Below are 27,913 nucleotides of genomic sequence, written 5' to 3'. Positions count from 1 at the left end.
TGTGGTGTTTCTTCAAGATCATGGTTGGAGGATCAATTCACCAAAAAGTTAATTGATTCCTCAGACAAGGGTAACCTTTCTGGGTTTCCAGATAGATTCAGTGTCCATGACTCTGTCTTTAACAGACAAGAGACGTCTAAAATTGATTTCAGCTTGTCGAAACCTTCAGTCACAATCATTCCCTTCGGTAGCCTTATGCATGGAAATTCTAGGTCTTATGACTGCTGCATCGGACGCTATCCCCTTTGCTCGTTTTCACATGCGACCTCTTCAGCTCTGTATGCTGAATCAATGGTGCAAGGATTACACTAAGATATCTCAATTAATATCTTTTAAACCGATTGTACGACACTCTCTAACGTGGTGGACAGATCACCATCGTTTAATTCAGGGGACTTCTTTTGTGCTTCCGACCTGGACTGTAATTTCAACAGATGCAAGTCTCACAGGTTGGGGAGCTGTGTGGGGATCTCTGACGGCACAAGGAGTTTGGGAATCTCAGGAGGTGAGATTACCGATCAATATTTTGGAACTCCGTGCAATTTTCAGAGCTCTTCAGTCTTGGCCTCTTCTGAAGAATCGTTCATTTGTTTTCAGACAGACAATGTCACTACTGTGGCATACATCAATCATCAAGGAGGGACTCACAGTCCTCTGGCTATGAAAGAAGTATCTCGAATTCTGGTTTGGGCGGAATCCAGCTCCTGTCTAATCTCTGCGGTTCATATCCCAGGTATAGACAATTGGGAAGCGGATTATCTCAGTCGCCAAACATTGCATCCGGGCGAATGGTCTCTTCACCCAGAGGTATTTCTTCAGATTGTTCAAATGTGGGAGCTTCCAGAAATAGATCTGATGGCGTCTCATCTAAACAAGAAACTTCCCAGGTATCTGTCCAGATCCCGGGATCCTCAGGCGGAAGCAGTGGATGCATTATCACTTCCTTGGAAGTATCATCCTGCTTATATCTTTCCACCTCTAGTTCTTCTTCCAAGAGTAATCTCCAAGATTCTGAAGGAATGCTCGTTTGTTCTGCTGGTAGCTCCGGCATGGCCTCACAGGTTTTGGTATGCGGATCTTGTCCGGATGGCCTCTTGCCATCCGTGGACTCTTCCGCTACGACCAGACCTTCTGTCGCAAGGTCCTTTTTTCCATCATGATCTCAAATCCTTAAATTTAAAGGTATGGAGATTGAACGCTTGATTCTTGGTCAAAGAGGTTTCTCTGACTCTGTGATTAATACTATGTTACAGGCTTGTAAATCTGTATCCAGAGAGATATATTATAGAGTCTGGAAGACTTATATTTCTTGGTGTCTTTCTCATCATTTTTCTTGGCATTCTTTTAGAATTCCGAGAATTTTACAGTTTCTTCAGGATGGTTTAGATAAAGGTTTATACGCAAGTTCTTTGAAAGGACAAATCTCTGCTCTTTCTGTTCTTTTTCACAGAAAGATTGCTAATCTTCCTGATATTCATTGTTTTGTACAAGCTTTGGTTCGTATAAAACCTGTCATTAAGTCAATTTCTCCTCCTTGGAGTTTGAATTTGGTTCTGGGGGCTCTTCAAGCTGCTCCGTTTGAACCTATGCATTCATTGGACATTAAATTACTTTCTTGGAAAGTTTTGTTCCTTTTGGCAATCTCTTCTGCCAGAAGAGTTTCTGAATTATCTGCTCTTTCTTGTGAGTCTCCTTTTCTGATTTTTCATCAGGATAAGGCAGTGTTGCGAACTTCTTTTGAATTTTTACCTAAAGTTGTGAATTCTAACAACATTAGTAGGGAAATTGTGGTTCCTTCATTATGTCCTAATCCTAAGAATTCTAAGGAGAAATCATTGCATTCTTTGGATGTTGTTAGAGCTTTGAAATATTATGTTGAAGCTACTAAGTCTTTCCGAAAGACTTCTAGTTTATTTGTTATCTTTTCTGGTTCTAGAAAAGGCCAGAAAGCTTCTGCCATTTCTTTGGCATCTTGGTTGAAATCTTTAATTCATCTTGCCTATGTTGAGTCGGGTAAATCTCCGCCTCAAAGGATTACAGCTCATTCTACTAGGTCAGTTTCTACTTCCTGGGTGTTTAGGAATGAAGCTTCGATTGATCAGATTTGCAAAGCAGCAACTTGGTCCTCTTTGCATACTTTTACTAAATTCTACCATTTTGATGTATTTTCTTCTTCTGAAGCAGTTTTTGGTAGAAAAGTACTTCAGGCAGCGGTTTCAGTTTGAATCTTCTGCTTATGTTTTTCATTAAACTTTATTTTGGGTGTGGATTATTTTCAGCAGGAATTGGCTGTCTTTATTTTATCCCTCCCTCTCTAGTGACTCTTGCGTGGAAAGATCCACATCTTGGGTAATCATTATCCCATACGTCACTAGCTCATGGACTCTTGCTAATTACATGAAAGAAAACATAATTTATGTAAGAACTTACCTGATAAATTCATTTCTTTCATATTAGCAAGAGTCCATGAGGCCCGCCCTTTTTTGGGGTGGTTATGATTTTTGTATAAAGCACAATTATTCCAATTCCTTATTTTATATGCTTTCGCACTTTTTTATCACCCCACTTCTTGGCTATTCGTTAAACTGAATTGTGGGTGTGGTGAGGGGTGTATTTATAGGCATTTTGAGGTTTGGGAAACTTTGCCCCTCCTGGTAGGAATGTATATCCCATACGTCACTAGCTCATGGACTCTTGCTAATATGAAAGAAATGAATTTATCAGGTAAGTTCTTACATAAATTATGTTTTTCATTTTCTCTGTCCTACAGTCTTTATTTTTCCAGACAAAGTATCTGACCTTTTGTCTACTATTAGGTCTTCTATCAGCAATCATTCCATTATCTTTTTTTTTTTTTTAACATGAAGTAATAGTATTACATGTTATGTTTACTTGTGATAACCTGATATCTTGCATTATTTCCCATGGTATCTTCCAGTTTTTCACCATTATTTAGCCTAAACATTATCTTTATAATTACTTTTACTTGATGGCACTTATAAAATTACTCTAAACAATTTTAAATTGTTAATTTCACATGTCATGAATTTATACATTTGGTCAAGAATAAAAACTATTAAAACATTATGCAACCATGATGAATACTGAACCAATTTACTAAAGGCACAAAGGGGATTAAACCTTATCTCAAACTTCAGAAACAACTTCATGCATTAAATATAAAATTAAAGCTGCCAGTTTATAGATATTTTCATTTTACTAAGATCAATTGGATTAGTTTTTGCATCATACATGGGTGATGAACAGTTATTCAATTTAAATGTTCCTGTCAATCTTTGCCAATGTAAACATACGATTAAAGGGACAGTCTACTCCAGAAATATTTTTGTTTAAAAAGATAATCCATTAATTACTCATCCCCCAGTTATATTAATATACTATTTACCTCTGTGATTACATTGTATCTAAGTTTCTGCAGACTGCCCCCTTTCAGTTATTTTACCAGACTTGCATTTCAGCCAATATGTGCTGACTCATAAATAATTCCTTGGGAGTGAGCACAATGTTATCTTTATTGCACACATGAACTAGCGCTGTCTAGTTGTGAAAAACTGTCAAAATGCACTGAGATAAGAGCCGGCTTCAAGGGCTAAAAAATTGGCATATGAACCTACCTAGGTTTAGCTTTCAACATAGAATACCAAGAGAACAAAGCAAATTTAATAGAAGTAAATTGGAAAGTTGTTTAAAATTGCATGCCCTATCTGAATCATGAAAGTTTAACTTTAATGACTGTTCCTTTAAGTAGCATTTCAAAATCTACAGCATATCTAACCTGCATTAATAAACCCCTTCAGACCGGATCATCCACACAAATTTGCACAAGCAAGATGTGGCGTAAAGGTTTGCTCTTCGTGGTATTGGATATTTCTTCAGCTACAGTTCTCACCATTTAATACTCTGGATTCATTTGTGTGATTAAAACAGAAATGGCACTGGTTATACATTTGTCATTGGTGATTTTGACCCAAAATTATATTCTATTTCTTGTAGATTTTTGTTGTACATGTGGGTGTTTTTTTCTGTTGCTTATCCTAGTTTCTGTGGGATTTGTGTATGGCTGTTAATTCACAGGTTCACAGCACCCAAAATCCCCTGTGGGAAGAAGCCAGTTAAAAAAGGAAAATGCTTTGTAGTTTCAAAGACTAATTAAAGGGCCATAATACCCAAATGTTTAAACACTTGAAAGTGATGCAGCATAGCTGTAAAAAGCTGATTAGAAAATATCACTTGAACATCTCTATGTAAAAAAGAAAGATATTTTACCTCAAAAGTTCCTCAGTAGCCACCTCCCATTGTAAAGGATTTCTAAGCAGCATTTTAGTGTGTCTGTCCTGGGACATCTGAAGGGACTAGCATTGTGCACTCTCATATTATTTCACCAATCAGGTAAAGGAAGCTTACTATGAAATCTCATGAGAGTTAAGTCAAATCTCATGAGATCACAGTAAGAGTTCATGACCTCAGCACTGTTGATGCTGATTGGCTGCTGTTCATTTCTTATTTTTTTTTAAATTTTTTTACCTGCAGCTGGGAGCAGCTGAGTATAACTTTTTACACAGAACTTACTCTGCTGAGCTGAGGAAATTGTGAGCTAAAATATCTTCCTTTTTTACATAGAGATGCTCAGGTGATATTTTCCTGTCAGCTTTTTACAGTTATGCTGCATCAGTTTCAAGTGATTTAGCATATGAGTATTATGTCCCTTTAAGCTAGATCCACTGAAAGTTTTCCAACATGTCAAATACTGTGTATTTATTTCAAAAACCAGTTATAAACTAGACCTAATGTTCACATCTTCGAAGCAGGTTTATTTCATGGAGGTAGTTTAAACTGTTTACTCAGAGCTTAAATATAGTGGATTGATATTATTCTTGTTGTAGCCTCATCTTTCAACCAAGCGATTTAAAATCAAATGAAAAACTAAATGATGTTAAACACAACACAGGTGCTGTATTAAAAACGTCTCTTTTCCCTCTTCAGGACCTCAAGTGAATAAAGCCAAGGCACAAGCTGCACGAGAGAGAAGCCGGGGCACAGAACAGGAGAGACTTCTAAACCACTAGTACTCCAGACAACATACAGAGCGTGTATTGCATGGGGGACACATAACTGAGATACTGCAGTACACTCACAGTGGCCATCGATATTCGCTGCATTGGTCAAGCTCAGGAAGTGTTTGCTCTGATTCTTCAAGGAAGCAGTGTTAACAAATGTTTAAACTTTTTTTGTTGTTGTATATAGAAGTTACATTTTCTAGAGAAAAGGTTTGTACTAAACATTTTCCATATATTGTTTAATTTATGGGAATACCAGATTTACGTGTATTTTATAAATGCCAAATCAATGCAAGTTTTGCAGCTACTTTATTTTTGAAAGGGCAAATGTTGTTCATGATAGATGCAAATATATTTTAGTAATTTGCTAAAACCTTAATTTTTGTAGAGCCCACACATTTTTACAATTCAAAGCAGGAGCTGCATAGACTTTATTAACATAATAAATACACTATACAGTTTTGTATGAAGAACATCAGGAAGCTGAAGGTTTCAACAGAGCGTTTTCACCAAATATCTGCTTGAAGGAAATCACGTGCTCTTCACAGTGTTCACCTGATCAGAAGAAGAAGCAAGAGAGTCAAACAGATGGACTTACAATAACCAGTGTGTGGTAGTGAGCTTCAGCAGAATTATGTGGACAAGATATGTTTTTACTGGAACTGATAAAGGATTAATACATTTATCGCCACATGTGTTTTTTCCCTTTCTCAATTTTAAACTGATGATAAACTAGACTGAAAATGAATTAAAACTAGTTTGTTTTTGTTTGTTTTTCCCCCCCACAATATGGGCATAACCACAAAGGGGGTGTGGTTGCTACTGAAGACGTGGTGCTTATTATTTTTTTATAAAAAAAAACCTTTTGGGGGTATTGGGTGCATCCATTGAATAGATGTTTAATATTGCTAATCTTTAAAGGGTTAAGAAAACACTTCCTGGATTTAAAGCAAAGTATAATTGATCTGCTATACATAACACCAGTTAAACTACAACATGAACAACAGTTCCTAAGGTTCCAAAACAAATTTTTTGCTTTTGCCAAAGTTGAACAAACTTTAAAAGGAAATCTGTAGATGATTTTATTAATTGGTTTAAAATGTTTATGGACTTAAAGGGACAGTAAAGTAAAAATTTTTAAAAACTTTCTAATGGCAGTGAGAGTCCACCAATCTATTCATAACCTATGGTAAATACTTTAGCTGGCCACCAGGAGGAGGCAGACACACCCAGAGCATTGAATATCCCCCCCATTTTCCCTACCCTCTCAGTAGTTCTTCACCTTGTTCATGGAGGTAGGCAGAGAGAGGTGTTCTGCTGGAGATTCTGATTTTGTCCTCAAACGATTGTTTCCTGCAAGAGAGGGCAGGGGAGTTGTTGGATGCCATGTAATTCTTAGTTGAGTTTTGGTGTATATTAGCTACTGGGCATCACAAGGAAGTTCCTATGCCTCTTCCAGTGTTTTTATGCTATCCTCCCTTTTAGGCAAACAGTGTTAGTGATACTGATTTTCCTTTGTGTTACCCAGCTTCTTGCATCCTGAAGGAGTCCTGTAAGTCCTGTTTTAATTTTCCCTTTCTAATGGCTTGTTGCCAAAGAAGATAGAGCATTCAGATTACATGAAAAAGAGGCTATAAAATTCCAAGGAACTTTTCAGAAAAGGTGGCTATCTTGGGGGAGCATTAAGATTGCATGGAAACAAGACGATAATATGGCCATAGATTCCAAGGACCCTCCCAGAAAGGGGGATTATCTTTAATCTGCAGTACAATAAAACTACATGGAAAAATCTATAAGAGAAGGGGACCTTTTGGTAAGAGGTCACACCTTTGTGCGGGCTCAATATTATGTTCTGCACATGTGGGGTGGTTTTTGCAGCAGGAGCTACACTGGGCATCTGGCATCCAAAGGTATGCAACACAAGTTTTAATTTCCTACACTATTTTAATTGCTCTGCACAGCAGCATTTCTATTGCATGCATGACCTGCGGCGGTGGGCGGATACCGACTCCTGCCACAGGCAGTTTTGGCACCTTCTGATTTTTTGACAAGTGCGCAGTGACACAGGATCGCTACGGAGCAGTTAGACATCTCATATGGAGCATTGTTAGTTGTAACTACAGGGTTTTATGGCGTTCCACTCACTTTATTCAGGGTGTGCATCAGCGCTAATTGCCCCTTACATCCCATCGTACAATATGGATGATGACTCAATAGAACCTAGTCAGGAGGATAATTGTCCCATACCCCTATTTAAATCCAATAAATGTATGCTACGCAGGTTACAGACTGTGTCCTCAATTATGAAACTCATGCCTTACTTCTGTTCTACAGTTTCATTTAGGGTGCCCTGGTATTCAGATGTCAGAGGTGTGTCCCCCAATCTCATTCTACACCTGGACATTCTGCAGACTTGCAGGCCTCAGTATGCAACCTTTTGGTGGGATGCCTTATCTAAACTGATTTTGGTAGAATCTACTTGGGAGGATATCCAAGACCGCATACAGGCCCTAAAAATTACGCCATTATTCAAATCATCAGTCTCAATGCCAAGAATTCTGGCTTGACTTTGCTAGCAAAGAAGGCTCTCTGGCTAAAGCCTTGGTCAGTGGACATGGTTTCTAATTTTATGTTACTGTCCTTGTTTGAGCCAAGCCTGGATTGCATTTTTTTCTACTGTCACTGGTGGTAAGGGAGCCTTTTCTACCTCAGGATAAGAAATCTAGAACCAAGGACATCCTATTGGACGTTTTAGCTCCTTTCATCAGAACAGGACACAGAGGAGTATGTCTACAAGCCAAACCCGGTATGGAACAAGAACTGCATAAGAAATCAACTCCAGACAAGATCCTCCTTCCAAGGAAATCTCGGGGGAAGCTGGGGAAAAAACTGCCTTCCTACGCTGTGTAGACGATTTAGTATCTATAAGAGATTTTTTTTGTCCACGTGCCTCAGGCAGAGAAGGGTTCTATTCATCATTCCCAAAAAGGAGGGAACCTTTCTTTCCATCTTAGAACTTAAGTGCCGTAACAAATTCTTAAAGGTACCTTCCTTCAAGATGGAGACCATCAGGTCCATTCTTCCTCTCGGGCAGTAGGGTCAATGCATGACCACCATAGCTCTGAAGGATGCATACCTTCACATTCCAATTCACCAAGATCATTACCAGACCCTACGTTTTGTTTTCCTTGACAAGCATTACCAATTCATAGCTCTTCCATTTAGTTTAGCTACAGATGCCAGGATCTTTTCAAAGGTTCTTGGGGCCCTTCTTGCTGTAGTCAGACTACAGAGGATTGCTGTGGCACCATACTTGGTTCAGGCACCATCTTTACATTTTAGCGACCGCTCACACAGAAGTTACTCTAGTACCCTCGGGCACATGGCTGGAAATTGAACCTAGAAAAAGTTATTTCACCCCCAAGACGAGAGTGAACTTTCTGAAGATCATCAGATTCTATCAGCATGCGTATCTCACAGATCAATGCAGGGAAAAGCTTCAGGCTGCCTGCTGTCTACTTCAATCCACTCCTCGGCTGCACAATGCATGCAAGTGGTAAGTCTTATGGTTGCGGCTTCAGACACTATTCCTTTTGCTCACTTTCATCTGAGACCTCTACAGTTATGTATACTCAAGCAATGGAACGGGAATAATTTAGACCTGTCTCAGGTAATATCTCTGGATCCAGACACGAGAGATTCTCTTTCCTGGTGGCGGTCTCAGGAACCCGTTTTCCAGGGCATAGCCTTCCTGCGATTATTCTGGGAAATCTTAACAACAAATGCGAGTTTGACAGGCTGTGTGGGGGTCTCTGAGAGCTCCGGGAACCTGGCAACCAGAGGAAGCGATCCTTCCTGGAACTGAGGGCCGTCTTCAACGCTCTTCAGTTGTGGTCCCAGTTACGTTCTGTCAGTTTTATTCAATCAGACAACATAACTACAGTGGCCTATATCAATCTCCAGGGCGGAACTTGCAGTTCTCTGGCGATGCTGGAAGTGTCTTGTATCCTTCAATGGGCAGACATACCAATGCCAAATATCAGCCATCCAAAGTCCAGGGTTGGAGAACTGGGAAGCAGATTTTCTGAGCAGACTCTGTCCTCTGGGGAATGGTTGGTAAAGCAGGAGGTGTTTTGCAAGATCAGCCACAGGTGGGGGTACCCGGATATAGATCTGATGGCTTCCCGTCTCAATGACAAACTTTTGAGATATGGCTCGAGATATCCTCAGGTGGACGCCTTAGCCATTCAATTTAGTGTATCTTTTTCCTTCAATTGTTAATAGTTTAAATCAAACAGGAGGGAATTTCAACTATTCTGTTAGCTCCTGTGCAAAACGTGGGTTTCCTTGGTACAAGATGAAGACTCTGTATCCTCCAATTTCTGCAGGATGGTTTGGAGAAGGGCTTGTCGGCTAGTTTTCTTAAAGGTCACATTTCTTCTCTTTCTCTATTGTTGCATAAGAAGAGGTTGGCTCATTTGCCCGATGTTCAGTTGTTTGTTTAGTCTATTGCTAGCATTAGACCTGTTTTCAAACCTATTGCTCCTCCATGGAGTCTTGGGTGCCGAATTATCAAGCTCCGAATGGAGCTTGATGCTCCTGTTTCCGCACAGCCGTTATGAAGCAGCAGTCTTAAGACCACTGGTCTGCCTGCTCTGAGGCTGTGGACATCAATCTGCCCGATCCTATATGATCGGGCTGATTGACACACCTGCTAGTGGCCGAGGGGGGGGGGGGGGGCATTGCACAAGCAGTTCACCAGAACTGCTTGTGCAATGATAAATGCCAACAGCATATGCTGTCGGCATTCATCGATGTCTGTCGGATGAGTGGATCATGTCGGACAGACAGATGATAAATCAGCCCCTTAATAGAGTTCTTCAGAGATGATAAAGCGCATGTACGAAACGCGTCAGATAGGAGCCTTATCTACCTGTTGTCTCCTACCTGAATAAACCAACGTTTGCACTGGCATCCTGGCTCCCATATCATTCTTTTCTCATAGCTTAGAGTTCAACAGACTCTGTTTGAGCCTATACATTCTATACAGGGAGTGCAGAATTATTAGGCAAGTTGTATTTTTGAGGATTAATTTTATTATTGAACAACAACCATGTTCTCAATGAACCCAAAAAACTCATTAATATCAAAGCTGAATATTTTTGGAAGTAGTTTTTAGTTTGTTTTTAGTTTTAGCTATTTTAGGGGAATATCTGTGTGTGCAGGTGACTATTACTGTGCATAATTATTAGGCAACTTAACAAAAAACAAATATATACCCATTTCAATTATTTATTTTTACCAGTGAAACCAATATAACATCTCAACATTCACAAATATACATTTCTGACATTCAAAAACAAAACAAAAACAAATCAGTGACCAATATAGCCACCTTTCTTTGCAAGGACACTCAAAAGCCTGCCATTCATGGATTCTGTCAGTGTTTTGATCTGTTCACCATCAACATTGCGTGCAGCAGCAACCACAGCCTCCCAGACACTGTTCAGAGAGGTGTACTGTTTTCCCTCCTTGTAAATCTCACATTTGATGATGGACCACAGGTTCTCAATGGGGTTCAGATCAGGTGAACAAGGAGGCCATGTCATTAGATTTTCTTCTTTTATACCCTTTCTTGCCAGCCACGCTGTGGAGTATTTGGACGCGTGTGATGGAGCATTGTCCTGCATGAAAATCATGTTTTTCTTGAAGGATGCAGACTTCTTCCTGTACCACTGCTTGAAGAAGGTGTCTTCCAGAAACTGGCAGTAGGACTGGGAGTTGAGCTTGACTCCATCCTCAACCCGAATAGGCCCCACAAGCTCATCTTTGATGATACCAGCCCAAACCAGTACTCCACCTCCACCTTGCTGGCGTCTGAGTCGGACTGGAGCTCTCTGCCCTTTACCAATCCAGCCACGGGCCCATCCATCTGGCCCATCAAGACTCACTCTCATTTCATCAGTCCATAAAACCTTAGAAAAATCAGTCTTGAGATATTTCTTGGCCCAGTCTTGACGTTTCAGCTTGTGTGTCTTGTTCAGTGGTGGTCGTCTTTCAGCCTTTCTTACCTTGGCCATGTCTCTGAGTATTGCACACCTTGTGCTTTTGGGCACTCCAGTGATGTTGCAGCTCTGAAATATGGCCAAACTGGTGGCAAGTGGCATCTGCACGCTTGACTTTTCTCAGTTCATGGGCAGTTATTTTGTGCCTTGGTTTTTTCCACACGCTTCTTGCGACCCTGTTGACTATTTTGAATGAAACGCTTGATTGTTCAATGATCACGCTTCAGAAGCTTTGCAATTTTAAGAGTGCTGCATCCCTCTGCAAGATATCTCACTATTTTTGACTTTTCTGAGCCTGTCAAGTCCTTCTTTTGACCCATTTTGCCAAAGGAAAGGAAGTTGCCTAATAATTATGCACACCTGATATAGGGTGTTGATGTCATTAGACCACACCCCTTCTCATTACAGAGATGCACATCACCTAATATGCTTAATTGGTAGTAGGCTTTCGAGCCTATACAGCTTGGAGTAAGACAACATGCAAAAAGAGGATGATGTGGTCAAAATACTCATTTGCCTAATAATTCTGCACTCCCTGTAAATATTAAGTTACTAACTTGGAAAGTGTGGTTTCTCTTTGCTATTTCCTCTACTCATAGAGTGTCATAATTGGCTGCCCTCCAGTGTGACTCACCTTATTTAGTGTTCGATTTGGATAAGACTACTTTGAAAAAAATAATAATCAGGTTTTTACCTAAGGTTGTCTCAACTCACTATCAATTAGGACATTGTTGTTCTGTCTCTTTGTCCCAATCCTTGTTCCAAGAAGAGGTTATTGCATAATCTAGATGTTGTTAGAGCTTTATCTTGATGCTACCAAGAAATTTGGTCAATCATTTTCCCCGTTTATCCTGCATTCTGGTAAGTGCAAGGGTCAAAAAGCCACAGCTGTTACCCTATCCTTCTGGCTCAGAACTTTGATTTTCATGGCTTATATAGAAGTGGGTCAGCAGCCTCCATCACAGATTACAGCACATTTTACCTGTGCAGTGTCTTCTACCTGAGCCTTCAAGAATGGTGGCTTCATTTAAACAGATATGCAAGGTTGCTACTTGGTCTTCATTACATACTTTCACCAAATTTTTACAGATTTTATGTTTTTGCCTCAGCTGTGGCATCTTTTGGGAGAAAGGTTCTTCAACGTGGTGGCGCCTAGTACTTCGGACTGCCTTCCCTACCTTTTCCCTCCCTAAATTTTGTTGACTCCACAGCTTGGGTATTGGTTTCCCATAGGTTATGAATGGATTTTGTGGACTCGCACTGCCATTAGAAAGAAAAACAGAATTTATGTTTACCTGATAAATTTCTTTCTCCTACGGTGTATCCGGTCCACGGCTTCATCCTTACTTGTGGGATATTCTCAATCCCTACAGGAAGTGGCAAAGAGAGCACACAGCAAAGCTGTCCATATAGCTCCCCTCAGGATTCGACCGACGGTTAGGAGAAAAAGGAGAACCATAGGGTGCAGTGGTGACTGTAGTTTATAAAAATAAATTTAAACCGGACTAAAATGCCAGGGTGGGCCGTGGACCGGATACACCGTAGGAGAAAGAAATTTATCAGGTAAACATAAATTCTGTTTTCTCCTACATTGGTGTATCCGGTCCACGGCTTCATCCTTACTTGTGGGAACCAATACCAAAGCTTTAGGACACGGATGAAGGGAGGGAACAAGTCAGGTAACCTAAACGGAAGGCACCTCTGCTTGCAAAACCTTTCTCCCAAAAATAGCCTCCGAAGAAGCAAAAGTATTGAATTTGTAAAATTTGGCAAATGTATGCAGTGAAGACCAAGTCGCTGCCTTACAGATCTGTTCAACAGAAGCCTCATTCTTGAAAGCCCAAGTGGAAGCCACAGCTCTAGTAGAGTGAGCTGTAATTCGTTCAGGAGGCTGCCTTCCAGCAGTCTCATAAGCCAACCGGATGATGCTTTTCAGCCAGAAAGACGGAGGTCGCAGTCGCCTTTTGACTTCTCCTCTTACCAGAATAGACGACAAACAAGGACAAAGTTTGTCTGAAATCTTTAGTTGCTTTTAGGTAAAACTTCAAAGCACGAACCACATCGAGATTGTGTAACAGACGTTCCTTGTTAGAAGCTGGGTTAGGACACAGAGAAGGAACAACTATTTCCTGGTTAATATTCTTATTGGAAACCACTTTTGGAAGAAAACCAGGTTTGGTACGTAAAACGACCTTATCTGTATGAAACACCAGATAGGGTGAATTACACTGCAAAGCAGACAATTCAGAAACTCTTCTAGCGGAAGAGATAGCAACCAAAAACAAAACTTTCCAAGATAGTAACTTAATATCTATGGAATGTAGAGGTTCAAACGGAACCCCCTGAAGAACTGAAAGAACTAGATTTAGACTCCATGGAGGAGCCACAGGTCTGTAGACAGGCTTGATTCTGACTAAAGCCTGCACAAACTCCTGAACATCTGGCATTGCTGCCAGACGTTTGTGTAACAAAACAGACAGAGCTGATATCTGTCCTTTTCAGGAACTAGCTGACAAACCTTTCTCCAATCCTTCTTGGAGAAAAGCTAAAATCCTTGGAATCCTAATCTTACTCCATGAGTAACCCTTGGATTCACACCAACAAAGATATTTCCGCCATATCTTATGGTAAATTTTCCTAGTGACAGGCTTTCTAGCCTGAATCAGGGTATCTATAACTGAATCCGAAAATCCACGCTTAGCTAGAATCAAGCGTTCAATCTCCAAGCAGTCAGTTGCAGAGAGACTAGGTTTGGATGTACGAATGGACCTTGAATTAGAAGGTCCTGCCTCAAAGGTAGCTTCCATGGTGGAACCGATGACATATTCACCAGGTCTGCATACCAGGTCCTGCGTGGCTACGCAGGAGCTATCAGAATTACCGAAGCCTTCTCCTGTTTGATCCTGGCTACTAGCCGTGGGAGAAGAGGAAACGGTGGAAAGACATAAGCTAGATTGAACGACCAAGGCGCTGCTAAGGCATCTACCAGTGTCGCCTTGGGAAACCTGGACCCGTAACATGGAACTTTTGAGTTCTGACGTGATGCCATCAGATCCAGATCCGGAATGCCCCATAGTTGAGTTAACTGGGCAAAAACCTCCGGGTGAAGTTCCCACTTCCCCGGATGGAAAGTCTGACGACTCAGATAATCCGCTTCCCAGTTGTCCACTCCTGGGATGTGAATTGCTGATAGATGGAAGGAGCGATCCTCTGCCCATTTGATGATCTTGGATACCTCTCTCATCGCCAGGGAACTCTTCGTTCCCCCCTGATGATTGATGTACGCTACAGTCGTCATGTTGTCCGACTGAAATCTGATGAATCTGGCCTCCGCTAGTTGAGGCCATGTCTGGAGCGCATTGAATATCTCTCTCAATTCCAATATGTTTATCGGGAGAAGAGATTCTTCCCGAGACCATAGACCCTGAGCCTTCAGGGACTCCCAGACCACGCCCCAGCCCAAAAGACTGGCGTCGGTCGTGACGATGATCCACTACGGTCTGCGGAAACTCATTCCCTGAGACAGGTGATCTAGAGACAGCCACCAGAGGAGTGAGTCTCTGGTTTTCTGGTCCATTTGAATCTGGGGAGACAAGTCTGCATAATCCCCATTCCACTGTTTGAGCATGCACAGTTGCAATGGTCTTAAATGAATTCGAGCAAAAGGAACCACATTTATTGCCGCAACCATTAGTCCTATTACCTCCATGCACTGAGCTATGGAGGGCTGAGGAATGGATTGAAGAACTCGACAAGCGTTCAGAAGCTTTAACTTCCTGACCTCTGTCAGAAAGATCTTCATTTCTACGGAGTCTATTATTGTTCCCAGAAAGGGAACCCTTGTGGACGGGGACAGGGAACTTTTTTCTATGTTCACCTTCCACCCGTGAGATCTGAGAAAGGCTAAAACAATGTCTGTATGAGCCCTTGCTTTGGGAAGGGACGACTCTTGTATTAGAATGTCGTCTAGGTAAGGTGCTACTGCAATGCCCCTCGGCCTTAGCACCGCTAGAAGGGACCCTAGCACCTTTGTGAAAATTCTGGGAGCAGTGGCTAAACCGAACGGAAGAGCCACGAACTGGTAATGTTTGTCCAGAAAGGCGAACCTCAGGAACTGATGGTGATCTTTGTGGATAGGAATATGCAGGTACGCATCCTTTAAGTCCACGGTAGTCATGTATTGACCCTCCTGGATCGTTGGTAAAATTGTCCGAATGGTTTCCATTTTGAATGATGGAACTCTGAGGAATTTGTTTAGAATTTTTAAGTCCAGGATTGGCCTGAAAGTTCCTTCTTTTTTGGGAACTACAAACAGGTTTGAGTAAAAACCCAGTCCTTGTTCCGCTGTTGGAACTGGGTGTATCACTCCCATCTTTAATAGGTCTTCTACGCAACGTAAGAATGCCTGTCTCTTTATCTGGTCTAAAGATAAGAGAGACATGTGGAACCTTCCCCTTGGAGGAAGGTCCTTGAACTCTAGAAGATACCCCTGAGAAACAATTTCTAGTGCCCAGGGGTCCGGAACATCTCTTGCCCAAGCCTGAGCAAAGAGAGAAAGTCTGCCCCCTACTAGATCCGGTCCCGGATCGGGGGCTACCCCTTCATGCTGTCTTGGTAGCAGCAGCAGGCTTCTTGGCCTGTTTGCCCTTGTTCCAGCCTGGCAATGGCTTCCATGCTGGTTTGGGCTGGGATGCGTTACCCTCTTGCCTAGTGGCTGTAGAGGTGGAAGTCGGTCCGTTCCTGAAATTGCGAAAGGAACGAAAATTAGAATTATTTTTAGCCTTGAAAGGTCTATCCTGTGGAAGGGCATGGCCCTTTCCCCCAGTGATATCTGAAATAATTTCCTTCAACTCTGGCCCAAATAGGGTCTTACCCTTGAAAGGAATATTAAGTAATTTTGTTTTGGACGACACATCCGCCGACCAAGACTTTAACCAAAGCGCTCTGTGCGCCACAATTGCAAAACCAGAATTTTTCGCCGCTAATTTAGCTAACTGGAAAGCGGCGTCTGTAATGAAAGAATTAGCCAACTTCAGGGTGTGAATTCTGTCCATGACTTCATCATAAGAAGTCTCCTTTTGGAGCGAGTTTTCTAGTTCCTCAAACCAAAAAGCCGCTGCAGTGGTTACAGGAATAATGCAAGAAATTGGTTGAAGAAGAAAACCCTGTTGAACAAAGATTTTCTTAAGTAAACCTTCTAATTTTTTATCCATAGGATCTTTGAAAGCGCAACTGTCTTCTATTGGTATAGTCGTGCGCTTAGCTAGCGTTGAAACTGCCCCCTCTACCTTAGGGACGGTCTGCCATGCGTCCCTTCTAGGGTCAACAATTGGGAACATTTTCTTAAATATAGGAGGGGGAACAAAGGGTACACCTAGCTTCTCCCACTCCTTAAGTCACGATATCCGCCACCCTCTTAGGTATCGGAAATGCATCAGTGTGTACTGGGACCTCTAAGAATTTGTCCATTTTACACAATTTTTCAGGGATCACCAAAGGATCACAATCATCAAGTGTAGCTAGGACCTCCTTAAGTAGGGCGCAGAGGTGTTCTAGCTTAAATTTAAATGCTATGGCATCAGGCTCTGCCTGCTGAGAAACTTTCCCTGTGTCAGAAATTTCTCCCTCAGACAGGCCCTCCCTCACCGCCAAGTCAGATTGATGTGAGGGCACTACAGATAAATTATCCTCTGCGTCAGCTTGCTCATTTTCTGTGTTTAAAACTGAGCAATCACGCTTCCTAGGAAAAGCTGGCAGTTTGGATAAAAATGCTGAGAGAGAATTATCCATTACTGCCGCTAACTGTTGCATAGTAATCGCAATTGGTGCGTTAGATGTATTGGGCATCGCTTGCGCGGGCATAGCTGGTGTTGACACAGAAGGGGAGGATAGCAAGCTATCTTCACACCCTTCAGCTAAAGAATCATCTTGGGCTATATCTTTAAGTGTAATTGTACAGTCCTTAAGCTGTTTGGACGCTATAGCACATTTCACACATAAATTTAATGGGGGAACCACCTTGGCCTTTGAACATAGAGAACATAGGCTATCTGAAGGTTCAGACATGTTTAACAGACTTAAAAGTAACTTCAATGCAATAAAATTTATTTTTGACAAAAACATTACTGTCTCTTTAAATAATAAAAGTGCACACTTTATTACTGAAACATCAAAAAACCATCAAAAACACAACCGATTTTTATGAAATTTTCACCACAGTGTCATAATGCTTTGAAAAGGTTGCACACCAATTAACCCCTTAATGCCCAAACCGGAGCTAATAACAGCAGTTAACCGGTTAACACACTACAGTACTCTGCCACAGCTTGCCCTGTGGCTTTTACCTTCCTTAGGGTTATTTTGGTAAGAATATAAGCCTCCCTGGAGCCCTTCCTGATGCCCCACGTGAAGCTGCATGAACTGGCTAGTCAAAACAAGTGCACAATTGAGGCGCGAAAATGAGGCTTCCTTCCTCTGCATACCAGAGTGGAGGGGCCTTTCTGACTAGATTAGGTGTCCAACTAAGTGCCAGGCGCAAATTAATCCCCAAAAGTGTTTTAAGTTGATAAAAAAAAAACACCTATTTAAGTTGAAAACTTGCTAAAAAGCAATCGATTAGCCCACAATAGTGTCAACAAGCATAAGCCCTTAAAATAAGCCATCCTTTTATTGCTGAATCTAATAACAATGGCTTACCTATCCCAGAGGGAATTTCTGACAGTCTTCTAGCATTACTGGGTCTTGTTAGAAAAATGACTGATCATACCTGAAGCAGTTAAGCCTGCAAACTGTTCCCCCCAACTGATGTTCTCTGGTTTCAACAGTCCTGCATGGGAACAGCAATGGATTTTAGTTACTGGTGCTAAAATCAGTCCTCTTAGCAGAAATCTTCTTCACTTTCTGCTGCAGAGTAAATAGTACAAGCCGGCACTATTTTAAAATAACAAACTCTTGATAGAAGAAATAAAAAACTACAACTAACACCACATACTCTTTACCACCACCGGGGAGATGCTACTAGTTAGAGCGGCAAAGAGAATGACTGGGGGGGGGCGGAGCCTGAGGGGAGCTATATGGACAGCTTTGCTGTGTGCTCTCTTTGCCACTTCCTGTAGAGATTGAGAATATCCCACAAGTAAGGATGAAGCCGTGGACCGGATACACCAATGTAGGAGAAATATAATTTATGCTTACCTGATAAATTCTTTTTTTCTTGGCAGTGAGTGCACAAACCCGCCCTCTAATGGTGTAGTGGCATCTCTTCACGCCTTGTATCTCTCTACTTTTCCTTATCCTCGGCTTAAACTACTGAGAGGAAGCAGGAGGGAAATGTAATGCTCTGTTTGGGGTGTCTTTGCCTCCTCCTGTTGGTTAAGTGAAGTATTTCCCATAGGTTATGAATGGATTTTGCAGACTCTCGCTGCCAAGAAAAAATATAATTTATCAGGTAAGTATAAATTATATTTTCATGATTCAGACCGACCAGATTTTTAAATTGCGATTTTCATTCTGCACGGTTGTAATTTATACATCTCCTTCACATATGAAAAGGCTGTATACGCCCTTTAGCAAGACACCTTGCTTTCAGGATAAATTAGTTTTATAGAATTCCACCAGGAAAATAGAAGTACTGGCGAACATTTTTAAAGAATCTCGCCATCCCAGCGACCTTTACAGAATCGGGGCCTTAGTTGTTAGATTACTCAACTGCAGTTGTTTTTTTTTCCTATAGTATCACACACTATGTAGATTTTTAATAAGAAAACATAAAAAGCAAACCATTATCTTGCATATGGCAGCTGAGTTCAGCACAACTAAAAATATTACTAAATAATTTCTCAGGGAAATCTGTTGAAAACTTGCAATGTCACACTGTCTGTAAAACTCATACTGCTATATTATTATCAATTATTTGTAGAGTCCCAATAGATTCTGCAGTGCTATAAACAGAGATATGTTATGCAGGTAATATTTATTGGGAACAAGTGGTTAGAGGGCCCTGCCAAGAGTTACAATGTTGTAAATCAGCTCCCATCAAGGTGATCTACAACCAGCTGGGATTGTGGGCTTAAGTGCTAAGAGGGTTCACAGAGATAACGAGGGGAGGAACTGAGGTTAGAATTTAAAGAACACTTGAAACTTTGAAAACTGGGGGGAGAGTCTAGAGAAGTCCTATAGACGGGAATGTGAGAAGGAAATCATGAGCGAAGGGGATGGGAGAGCGAGTATCTGGAGACAAGGTCTGAGATATAAAGGGGGGGGGGGGAGATAGTGCCAATGAGAGCCTTGTATGTCAGAGTCAGAATTTTGTGTTTATTTCTGAAGGCTAGAGGAAGCAAGTGAAGGGATTGGCAGAGAGGTACAGCAGAAAAAGACCAACGTGTAAGGAAGATCAACCTGGCAGAGGCATTAAATTATGTATTGTAAAGGAGATAGATGGATGGCAACTAGGAGGACCAGAGAGGATAGAGTTGTAATAGCCAAGGTGGGAAATGATGAGGGTGTGGATTAATATCTTTGCTGTGTCTTGTGTAAGGAAGTGGCAAATTTGGATGTTTGACTAACTCCTGCTGTTTTCACCTTAAAACAGCCAAAGACTGGATGTGAGAAGTGAAAGATCTGAGTCAAGTGTGACGCTGAGATATTGGGCATGTGGGGTTTGAATAATGATGCTGCCAGCAACAGTTATAGAAGGCTGGGCGTGGGCATTTTGGAAGAAGAAGAAAAAAAAATGAGCTCAGTTTTGGGAAAGATTTAGCTTAAATTTGTGAGAGGTAAATGACAGTGACACGAGTTAGCAAGGAAGGGGGTAGGTCTGGTGGTAGATTTGGGTGTTGTCAGCATACAAATGATATTGAAACCCGTAGGACTTAATTAAGGAACCTAATGGTGACATGTAGATTGAGAAGAGAAGGGGGCCAAAGACAGAGCCCCAACAGAAAGTGGTAAAGGGGCAGAGGAAGTGCCCGAGAAGCCTACACTAAAAGGTACGGTTATACAGATAGGAGAAGAACCATGAGAGGGCTGTGTCACAAATTCCGTAAGATCGAAGGGTTTGGAGCAAAAGATGGTGGTCACCAGTGTCAAAGGCTGTAGACAGATCAAGAAGGATTAGCAGAGAAAAGTGACCTTTTGATTTAGCTGTAAGTAGGTTATTAGTAACCCTGATGATTGATGTGTCTGTGGAGTGTTGGGGGTGAAATCCAGATTGCAGGGGTAAGGAGGGAGTTTCACCCCTTCATGCTGTTAGGACATTATATGCCATCCTAACAGCACTGGGCTTTAACGCCGTTAGGATGGCATGGCACATCCTACCATATACGGCATCCTGCAGCTTACCCCTTTGATGAAGGCAAGGCTTGGCCAGGGGGCATAGTCAGTCCCCTATTATCCAATCCCACCCTTTAAATCACGCAATCACATCAATTATTGTGCAATTTCATTTTTACATCACTATTGTACAACCACGAAGGGGTTAATGAGATGATATGTAATAAAGGTGTATATAGTAGCTTTTCAAGAAGTTTTGAGGCAAGTGGGAGTAGGATGGGGAGAGTTCTTTGAGGATAGGTTTGACTAGTGCATGTTTAAGAGATGGACACATTTCTCTCTACAGGTGCAAGGGAGCTGAATGTGCAAGTTCTGGATGATTTTGTTTCTGATGGAATCAATTTTGTTGAAGGGGCTGGCAAAATCGTAAGTAGAGAGAGAACTTGTAGTAGGAGGTGAGCGGATAAAAGTATTGAAAGTGGAGAACAGACATCTTGGGTTTGGAGAGAGTAGTCTCGCTTAGTGAGGTTAAGAGCAGAGTAGTAGTTCAAGATGAACTTGTAGTGAAGAAAATCAGCTAAACACCAACATTTTCTCCAATGTCGCTCAGCAGTGTGGGAACATTTAAGTAGGTAGTGTGTCAGAAAAGAATGTTAAGGATGAGTGTGTGACTGCCTAGTAATGGTAGGAAGTGCCAAATTGTCGATGATCAATGAAAGAGTTGAGTTGTAGTGACAGATTTATCAGGGCAGGAAAAGGAAGAGAGCAGAGGTTTCAGAATGTTTAAAAGATGTTGCTGATCTAGTGACTTAATGCTTCTGTGGAGTTTGGTGTGATGTTGCAAGTGAGGAGATTATGGTCAGAAAGAGAAAATAAATCAAGAGAGGGTCCATTGCAACAGACCGAAAGTGAGCTGGAGAAGTTTTTTTTAGCAGCTAGAGCAATGGGTTGTCAACAGGTAGGTTGAAATCCCCCAGAATGAGGGCAGGAAATAAGGATATAGAAATTGAGTTTAGGAACCAGGGGGTGGTATATGACTGCAACATGTATAGAGAAGGGAGAGAATAAGCAATCGTGGGTTTTAAAGGAAGAAAATGTTAGGGAAGAGATGGGTTGTATTTGATGAAAGGTGCAACGGGAGGAAAGTAAAGAACCTGCACCACCTCCTTGGCTGTTTCCAAACCTAGGCATGTGGCTGAAGTGGAGAGCTCCATGTGACAATGCAGCAGGGTGTGTCTGAAGGAGAGAGCCAGAAGGTTGAGGGAGTGGGAAATAAGAGAGTTTGTAGCAAACAGAGCGAGAGTTTAAAAGTGCACAAGAGAAATGGGTGTTAGCTTTAGAAAAACAAGATGTATTTTAATTAGGTTTCCAGGGTTTTGATTTCAAGGTTTATGGGAAGACACACAGCGAGGCTAAGTTGTAGGAGGCCAGGATTTGGGGAGATAAAACCAGCAGCTAGTATATGCAAAAGGGAGAGTGATATAAGCGGAGATACAGATTTGCAGTATTGATAGTGTTTTCGGGATGAGGTGCAGGAAGGAGAGTGTTTAGCAATGTGTGAAGTTCATAAGAGCAAAAGTGAGGGTAAGAGATGGGCCAATAAATAGTGCAGGTGGTGAAGGGGTAGGAGTAAATGAATACAGTAGTTTGTTATAGAGACAAGTGGTAGCAAAAAGGAACATTTTTGCAAAAAGGGGAAACAGTATTACAACAGCACTTGCCTAGTGTCTTGACCTTTGTTCAATCCTTGTTCTAATTGTTAGTGCCTCGCTTATAAAATGCTCACTTTTCAGCACTATATACTCTGATCTCCATTTATTGTATCCCTATATGATTATTTCAGGAGCAGGAAGCCCAATGTAACAATGGCAATTAACTATTATAACCAACTCCAAGGATCCAGAATTTCCACTCTGTAAAAAAAAAATAAAAAAAAAAATCCTGAAGTGAAATGGTGTTTACCTGGGGTAAAATTAGGGTTCCCACGCAGGCGATGATTTCTCTGTTCGAAGAAGCGGAAGACCGTATAAAAAAGCATGTTGTCAGAGGTCTGTTTAGCTGCATCCAGAAACTTTCGAGCTGACGCACAGTCATGACCTCCAATGCTCCGGACAAACCGCAAGGCAGCCAAAACCTGGTGCTTGGATAACAAAACCTCTACAATCTCATCATTTGCTGTGGACAGCCTCTGTGAAAAGCAACGAAATGGGTGTTCTTATTGCAATATTTGGCTACACCTGATCCTATAAAGTCCACTAGAAGCTGTAAAAAATGCAACAGCAGCTTACAGGTTTCTATGTACATACTAGACATAATCAGTTAAATAAGAGGTAATCGTTCTTTATTATCTCTACATAAAAAAACATAAAATTATGCTTACCTGATAATTTAATTTCCTTTTGTATGAGGAGAGTCCTCTGCATTATTCCTTACTGTTGGGAAATACTGAACCTGGCCACCAGGAGAAGGCAAAGACACCCCAGCCAAAGGCTTAAATACTCCGCCTACTTCCCTCATATCCCAGTCATTCTGCCAAGGGAACAATAGGAGAAATAGGGTATAAATGGTGCCGGAAGATAAAACAAATTTTCGTCCACCCATCAGAGTACACAGGCAGTGGCTGTGGACTCTCCTCATACAGAAGGAAATGAAATTATCAGGTAAGCATAATTTATGTTTTCCTTCTTAATATGTTTTCCTTCTTAATATATGAGGAGAGTCCACAGCATCATTCCTTACTGTTGGGAAAACTATACCCAAGCTCTAGAAGACACTGAATGATAACGGGAGGGGTAAAAGAAAGGCGGACCCTAATCTGAGGGCACCACAACCTGCAAAACCCTTTCTCCCAAAAGCTGCTTCCGCCGAAGCAAAAAACGTCAAATTTGTAGAATTTTGAAAAACAGAATTTATGTTTACCTGATAAATTACTTTCTCCAACGGTGTGTCCGGTCCACGGCGTCATCCTTACTTGTGGGATATTCTCTTCCCCAACAGGAAATGGCAAAGAGCCCAGCAAAGCTGGTCACATGATCCCTCCTAGGCTCCGCCTACCCCAGTCATTCGACCGACGTTAAGGAGGAATATTTGCATAGGAGAAACCATATGATACCGTGGTGACTGTAGTTAAAGAAAATAAATTATCAGACCGGATTAAAAAACCAGGGCGGGCCGTGGACCGGACACACCGTTGGAGAAAGTAATTTATCAGGTAAACATAAATTCTGTTTTCTCCAACATAGGTGTGTCCGGTCCACGGCGTCATCCTTACTTGTGGGAACCAATACCAAAGCTTTAGGACACGGATGAAGGGAGGGAGCAAATCAGGTCACCTAAATGGAAGGCACCACGGCTTGCAAAACCTTTCTCCCAAAAACAGCCTCAGAAGAAGCAAAAGTATCAAACTTGTAAAATTTGGTAAAAGTGTGCAGTGAAGACCAAGTCGCTGCCCTACATATCTGATCAACAGAAGCCTCGTTCTTGAAGGCCCATGTGGAAGCCACAGCCCTAGTGGAATGAGCTGTGATTCTTTCAGGAGGCTGCCGTCCGGCAGTCTCGTAAGCCAATCTGATGAAGCTTTTAATCCAAAAAGAGAGAGAGAGGTAGAAGTTGCTTTTTGACCTCTCCTTTTACCAGAATAAACAACAAACAAGGAAGATGTTTGTCTAAAATCCTTTGTAGCATCTAAATAGAATTTTAGAGCGCGAACAACATCCAAATTGTGCAACAAACGTTCCTTCTTCGAAACTGGTTTCGGGCACAAAGAAGGCACGACTATCTCCTGGTTAATGTTTTTGTTAGAAACAACTTTTGGAAGAAAACCAGGTTTAGTACGTAAAACCACCTTATCTGCATGGAACACCAGATAAGGAGGAGAACACTGCAGAGCAGATAATTCTGAAATTCTTCTAGCAGAAGAAATTGCAACCAAAAACAAAACTTTCCAAGATAATAACTTAATATCAACGGAATGTAAGGGTTCAAACGGAACCCCCTGAAGAACTGAAAGAACTAAGTTGAGACTCCAAGGAGGAGTCAAAGGTTTGTAAACAGGCTTGATTCTAACCAGAGCCTGAACAAAGGCTTGAACATCTGGCACAGCTGCCAGTTTTTTGTGGAGTAACACAGACAAGGCAGAAATCTGTCCCTTCAAGGAACTTGCAGATAATCCTTTCTCCAATCCTTCTTGAAGAAAGGATAGAATCTTAGGAATCTTTACCTTGTCCCAAGGGAATCCTTTAGATTCACACCAACAGATATATTTTTTCCATATTTTGTGGTAAATTTTTCTAGTTACAGGCTTTCTGGCCTGAACAAGAGTATCAATAACAGAATCTGAGAACCCTCGTTTTGATAAGATCAAGCGTTCAATCTCCAAGCAGTCAGCTGGAGTGAGACCAGATTCGGATGTTCGAACGGACCTTGAACAAGAAGGTCTCGTCTCAAAGGTAGCTTCCATGGTGGAGCCGATGACATATTCACCAGATCTGCATACCAAGTCCTGCGTGGCCACGCAGGAGCTATCAAGATCACCAACGCCCTCTCCTGATGGATCCTGGCTACCAGCCTGGGGATGAGAGGAAACGGTGGGAATACATAAGCTAGTTTGAAGGTCCAAGGTGCTACTAGTGCATCTACTAGAGTCGCCTTGGGATCCCTGGATCTGGACCCGTAGCAAGGAACCTTGAAGTTCTGACGAGAGGCCATCAGATCCATGTCTGGAATGCCCCACAGTTGAGTAATTTGGGCAAAGATTTCCGGATGGAGTTCCCACTCCCCCGGATGTAATGTCTGACGACTCAGAAAATCCGCTTCCCAATTTTCCACTCCTGGGATGTGGATTGCAGACAGAGTGAATCTCCGCCCATTGAATGATTTTGGTCACTTCTTCCATCGCCAGGGAACTCCTCGTTCCCCCCTGATGGTTGATGTACGCAACAGTCGTCATGTTGTCTGATTGAAACCGTATGAACTTGGCCTTTGCTAGCTGAGGCCAAGCCTTGAGAGCATTGAATATCGCTCTCAGTTCCAGAATATTTATCGGTAGAAGAGATTCTTCCCGAGACCAAAGACCCTGAGCTTTCAGGGATCCCCAGACCGCGCCCCAGCCCATCAGACTGGCGTCAGTCGTGACAATGACCCACTCTGGTCTGCGGAAGGTCATCCCTTGTGACAGGTTGTCCAGGGACAGCCACCAACGGAGTGAGTCTCTGGTCCTCTGATTTACTTGTATCTTCGGAGACAAGTCTGTATAGTCCCCATTCCACTGACTGAGCATGCACAGTTGTAATGGTCTTAGATGGATGCGCGCAAAAGGAACTATGTCCATTGCCGCTACCATCAAACCTATTACTTCCATGCACTGCGCTATGGAAGGAAGAGGAACGGAATGAAGTGTTTGACAAGAGTTTAGAAGTTTTGTTTTTCTGGCCTCTGTCAGAAAAATCCTCATTTCTAAGGAGTCTATTATTGTTCCCAAGAAGGGAACCCTTGTTGACGGAGATAGAGAACTCTTTTCTACGTTCACTTTCCATCCGTGAGATCTGAGAAAGGCCAGGACTATGTCCGTGTGAGCCTTTGCTTGAGGAAGGGACGACGCTTGAATCAGAATGTCGTCCAAGTAAGGTACTACTGCAATGCCCCTTGGTCTTAGCACCGCTAGAAGGGACCCTAGTACCTTTGTGAAAATCCTTGGAGCAGTGGCTAATCCGAAAGGAAGTGCCACGAACTGGTAATGCTTGTCCAGGAATGCGAACCTTAGGAACCGATGATGTTCCTTGTGGATAGGAATATGTAGATACGCATCCTTTAAATCCACCGTGGTCATGAATTGACCTTCCTGGATGGAAGGAAGAATTGTTCGAATGGTTTCCATTTTGAACGATGGAACCTTGAGAAACTTGTTTAGGATCTTGAGATCTAAGATTGGTCTGAACGTTCCCTCTTTTTTGGGAACTACGAACAGATTGGAGTAGAACCCCATCCCTTGTTCTCCTAATGGAACAGGATGAATCACTCCCATTTTTAACAGGTCTTCTACACAATGTAAGAATGCCTGTCTTTTTATGTGGTCTGAAGACAATTGAGACCTGTGGAACCTCCCCCTTGGGGGAAGCCCCTTGAATTCCAGAAGATAACCTTGGGAGACTATTTCTAGTGCCCAAGGATCCAGAACATCTCTTGCCCAAGCCTGAGCGAAGAGAGAGAGACTGCCCCCCACCAGATCCGGTCCCGGATCGGGGGCCAACATTTCATGCTGTCTTGGTAGCAGTGGCAGGTTTCTTGGCCTGCTTTCCCTTGTTCCAGCCTTGCATTGGTCTCCAGGCTGGCTTGGCTTGAGAAGTATTACCCTCTTGCTTAGAGGACGTAGCACTTGGGGCTGGTCCGTTTCTACGAAAGGGACGAAAATTAGGTTTATTTTTGGCCTTGAAAGACCTATCCTGAGGAAGGGCGTGGCCCTTACCCCCAGTGATATCAGAGATAATCTCTTTCAAGTCAGGGCCAAACAGCGTTTTCCCCTTGAAAGGAATGTTAAGGAGTTTGTTCTTGGAAGACGCATCAGCTGACCAAGATTTCAACCAAAGCGCTCTGCGCGCCACGATAGCAAACCCAGAATTCTTCGCCGCTAACCTAGCCAATTGTAAAGTGGCGTCTAGGGTGAAAGAATTAGCCAATTTGAGAGCACGGATTCTGTCCATAATCTCCTCATAAGGAGGAGAATCACTATCGATCGCCTTTACTAGCTCATCGAACCAGAAACACGCGGCTGTAGTGACAGGGACAATGCATGAAATTGGTTGTAGAAGGTAACCTTGCTGAACAAACATCTTTTTAAGCAAACCTTCTAATTTTTTATCCATAGGATCTTTGAAAGCACAACTATCTTCTATGGGTATAGTGGTGCGTTTGTTTAAAGTAGAAACCGCTCCCTCGACCTTGGGGACTGTCTGCCATAAGTCCTTTCTGGGGTCGACCATAGGAAACAATTTTTTAAATATGGGGGGAGGGACGAAAGGTATACCGGGCCTTTCCCATTCTTTATTTACAATGTCCGCCACCCGCTTGGGTATAGGAAAAGCTTCTGGGAGCCCCGGGACCTCTAGGAACTTGTCCATTTTACATAGTTTCTCTGGGATGATCAAATTCTCACAATCATCCAGAGTGGATAATACCTCCTTAAGCAGAGCGCGGAGATGTTCCAACTTAAATTTAAATGTAATCGGGTTCAGCTTGTTGAGAAATTTTCCCTGAATCTGAAATTTCTCCCTCAGACAAAACCTCCCTGGCCCCCTCAGACTGGTGTAGGGGCATTTCAGAACCATTATCATCAGCGTCCTCATGCTCTTCAGTATCTAAAGCAGAGCAGTCGCGCTTACGCTGATAAGTGGGCATTTTGGCTAAAATGTTTTTGATAGAATTATCCATTACAGCCGTTAATTGTTGCATAGTAAGGAGTATTGGCGCGCTAGATGTACTAGGGGCCTCCTGAGTGGGCAAGAC

At 42.2% G+C, this 27,913-nt stretch overlaps 2 protein-coding genes across 3 annotated transcripts in view; one reads left to right on the top strand and one right to left on the bottom strand.

Annotated features, from left to right (window-relative positions):
- The window catches only part of NPC1 (NPC intracellular cholesterol transporter 1), a 322,060-nt gene extending 316,228 nt beyond the window's left edge, over positions 1-5,832 (top strand). Inside the window, exon 25 of the mRNA XM_053714975.1 lies at positions 5,005-5,832. Within this exon, the coding sequence (XP_053570950.1) occupies positions 5,005-5,087 (83 nt within the window). The 3' untranslated portion in view covers positions 5,088-5,832. The remainder of the gene's footprint in view (positions 1-5,004) is intronic.
- RMC1 (regulator of MON1-CCZ1) overlaps positions 5,477-27,913 on the bottom strand; it is a 177,121-nt gene continuing 154,684 nt past the window's right edge. Inside the window, exons 19-20 of one of the 2 annotated variants that reach the window (XM_053714977.1) lie at positions 22,376-22,601; positions 5,477-5,633 (exon numbers count right to left, since the gene is read on the bottom strand). In XM_053714977.1, the coding sequence (XP_053570952.1) occupies positions 5,554-5,633; positions 22,376-22,601 (306 nt within the window). In that variant the 3' untranslated portion in view covers positions 5,477-5,553. Of the gene's footprint in view, positions 5,634-6,337; positions 6,432-22,375; positions 22,602-27,913 lie in introns of those variants that run through there. The other variant, XM_053714976.1, reaches the window with a different exon arrangement.

This window comes from Bombina bombina, chromosome 5 (assembly GCF_027579735.1).
Source record: "Bombina bombina isolate aBomBom1 chromosome 5, aBomBom1.pri, whole genome shotgun sequence".
Classification (NCBI taxonomy): domain Eukaryota; kingdom Metazoa; phylum Chordata; class Amphibia; order Anura; family Bombinatoridae; genus Bombina; species Bombina bombina.
This window is presented reverse-complemented; position numbering and strand designations above follow the sequence as displayed.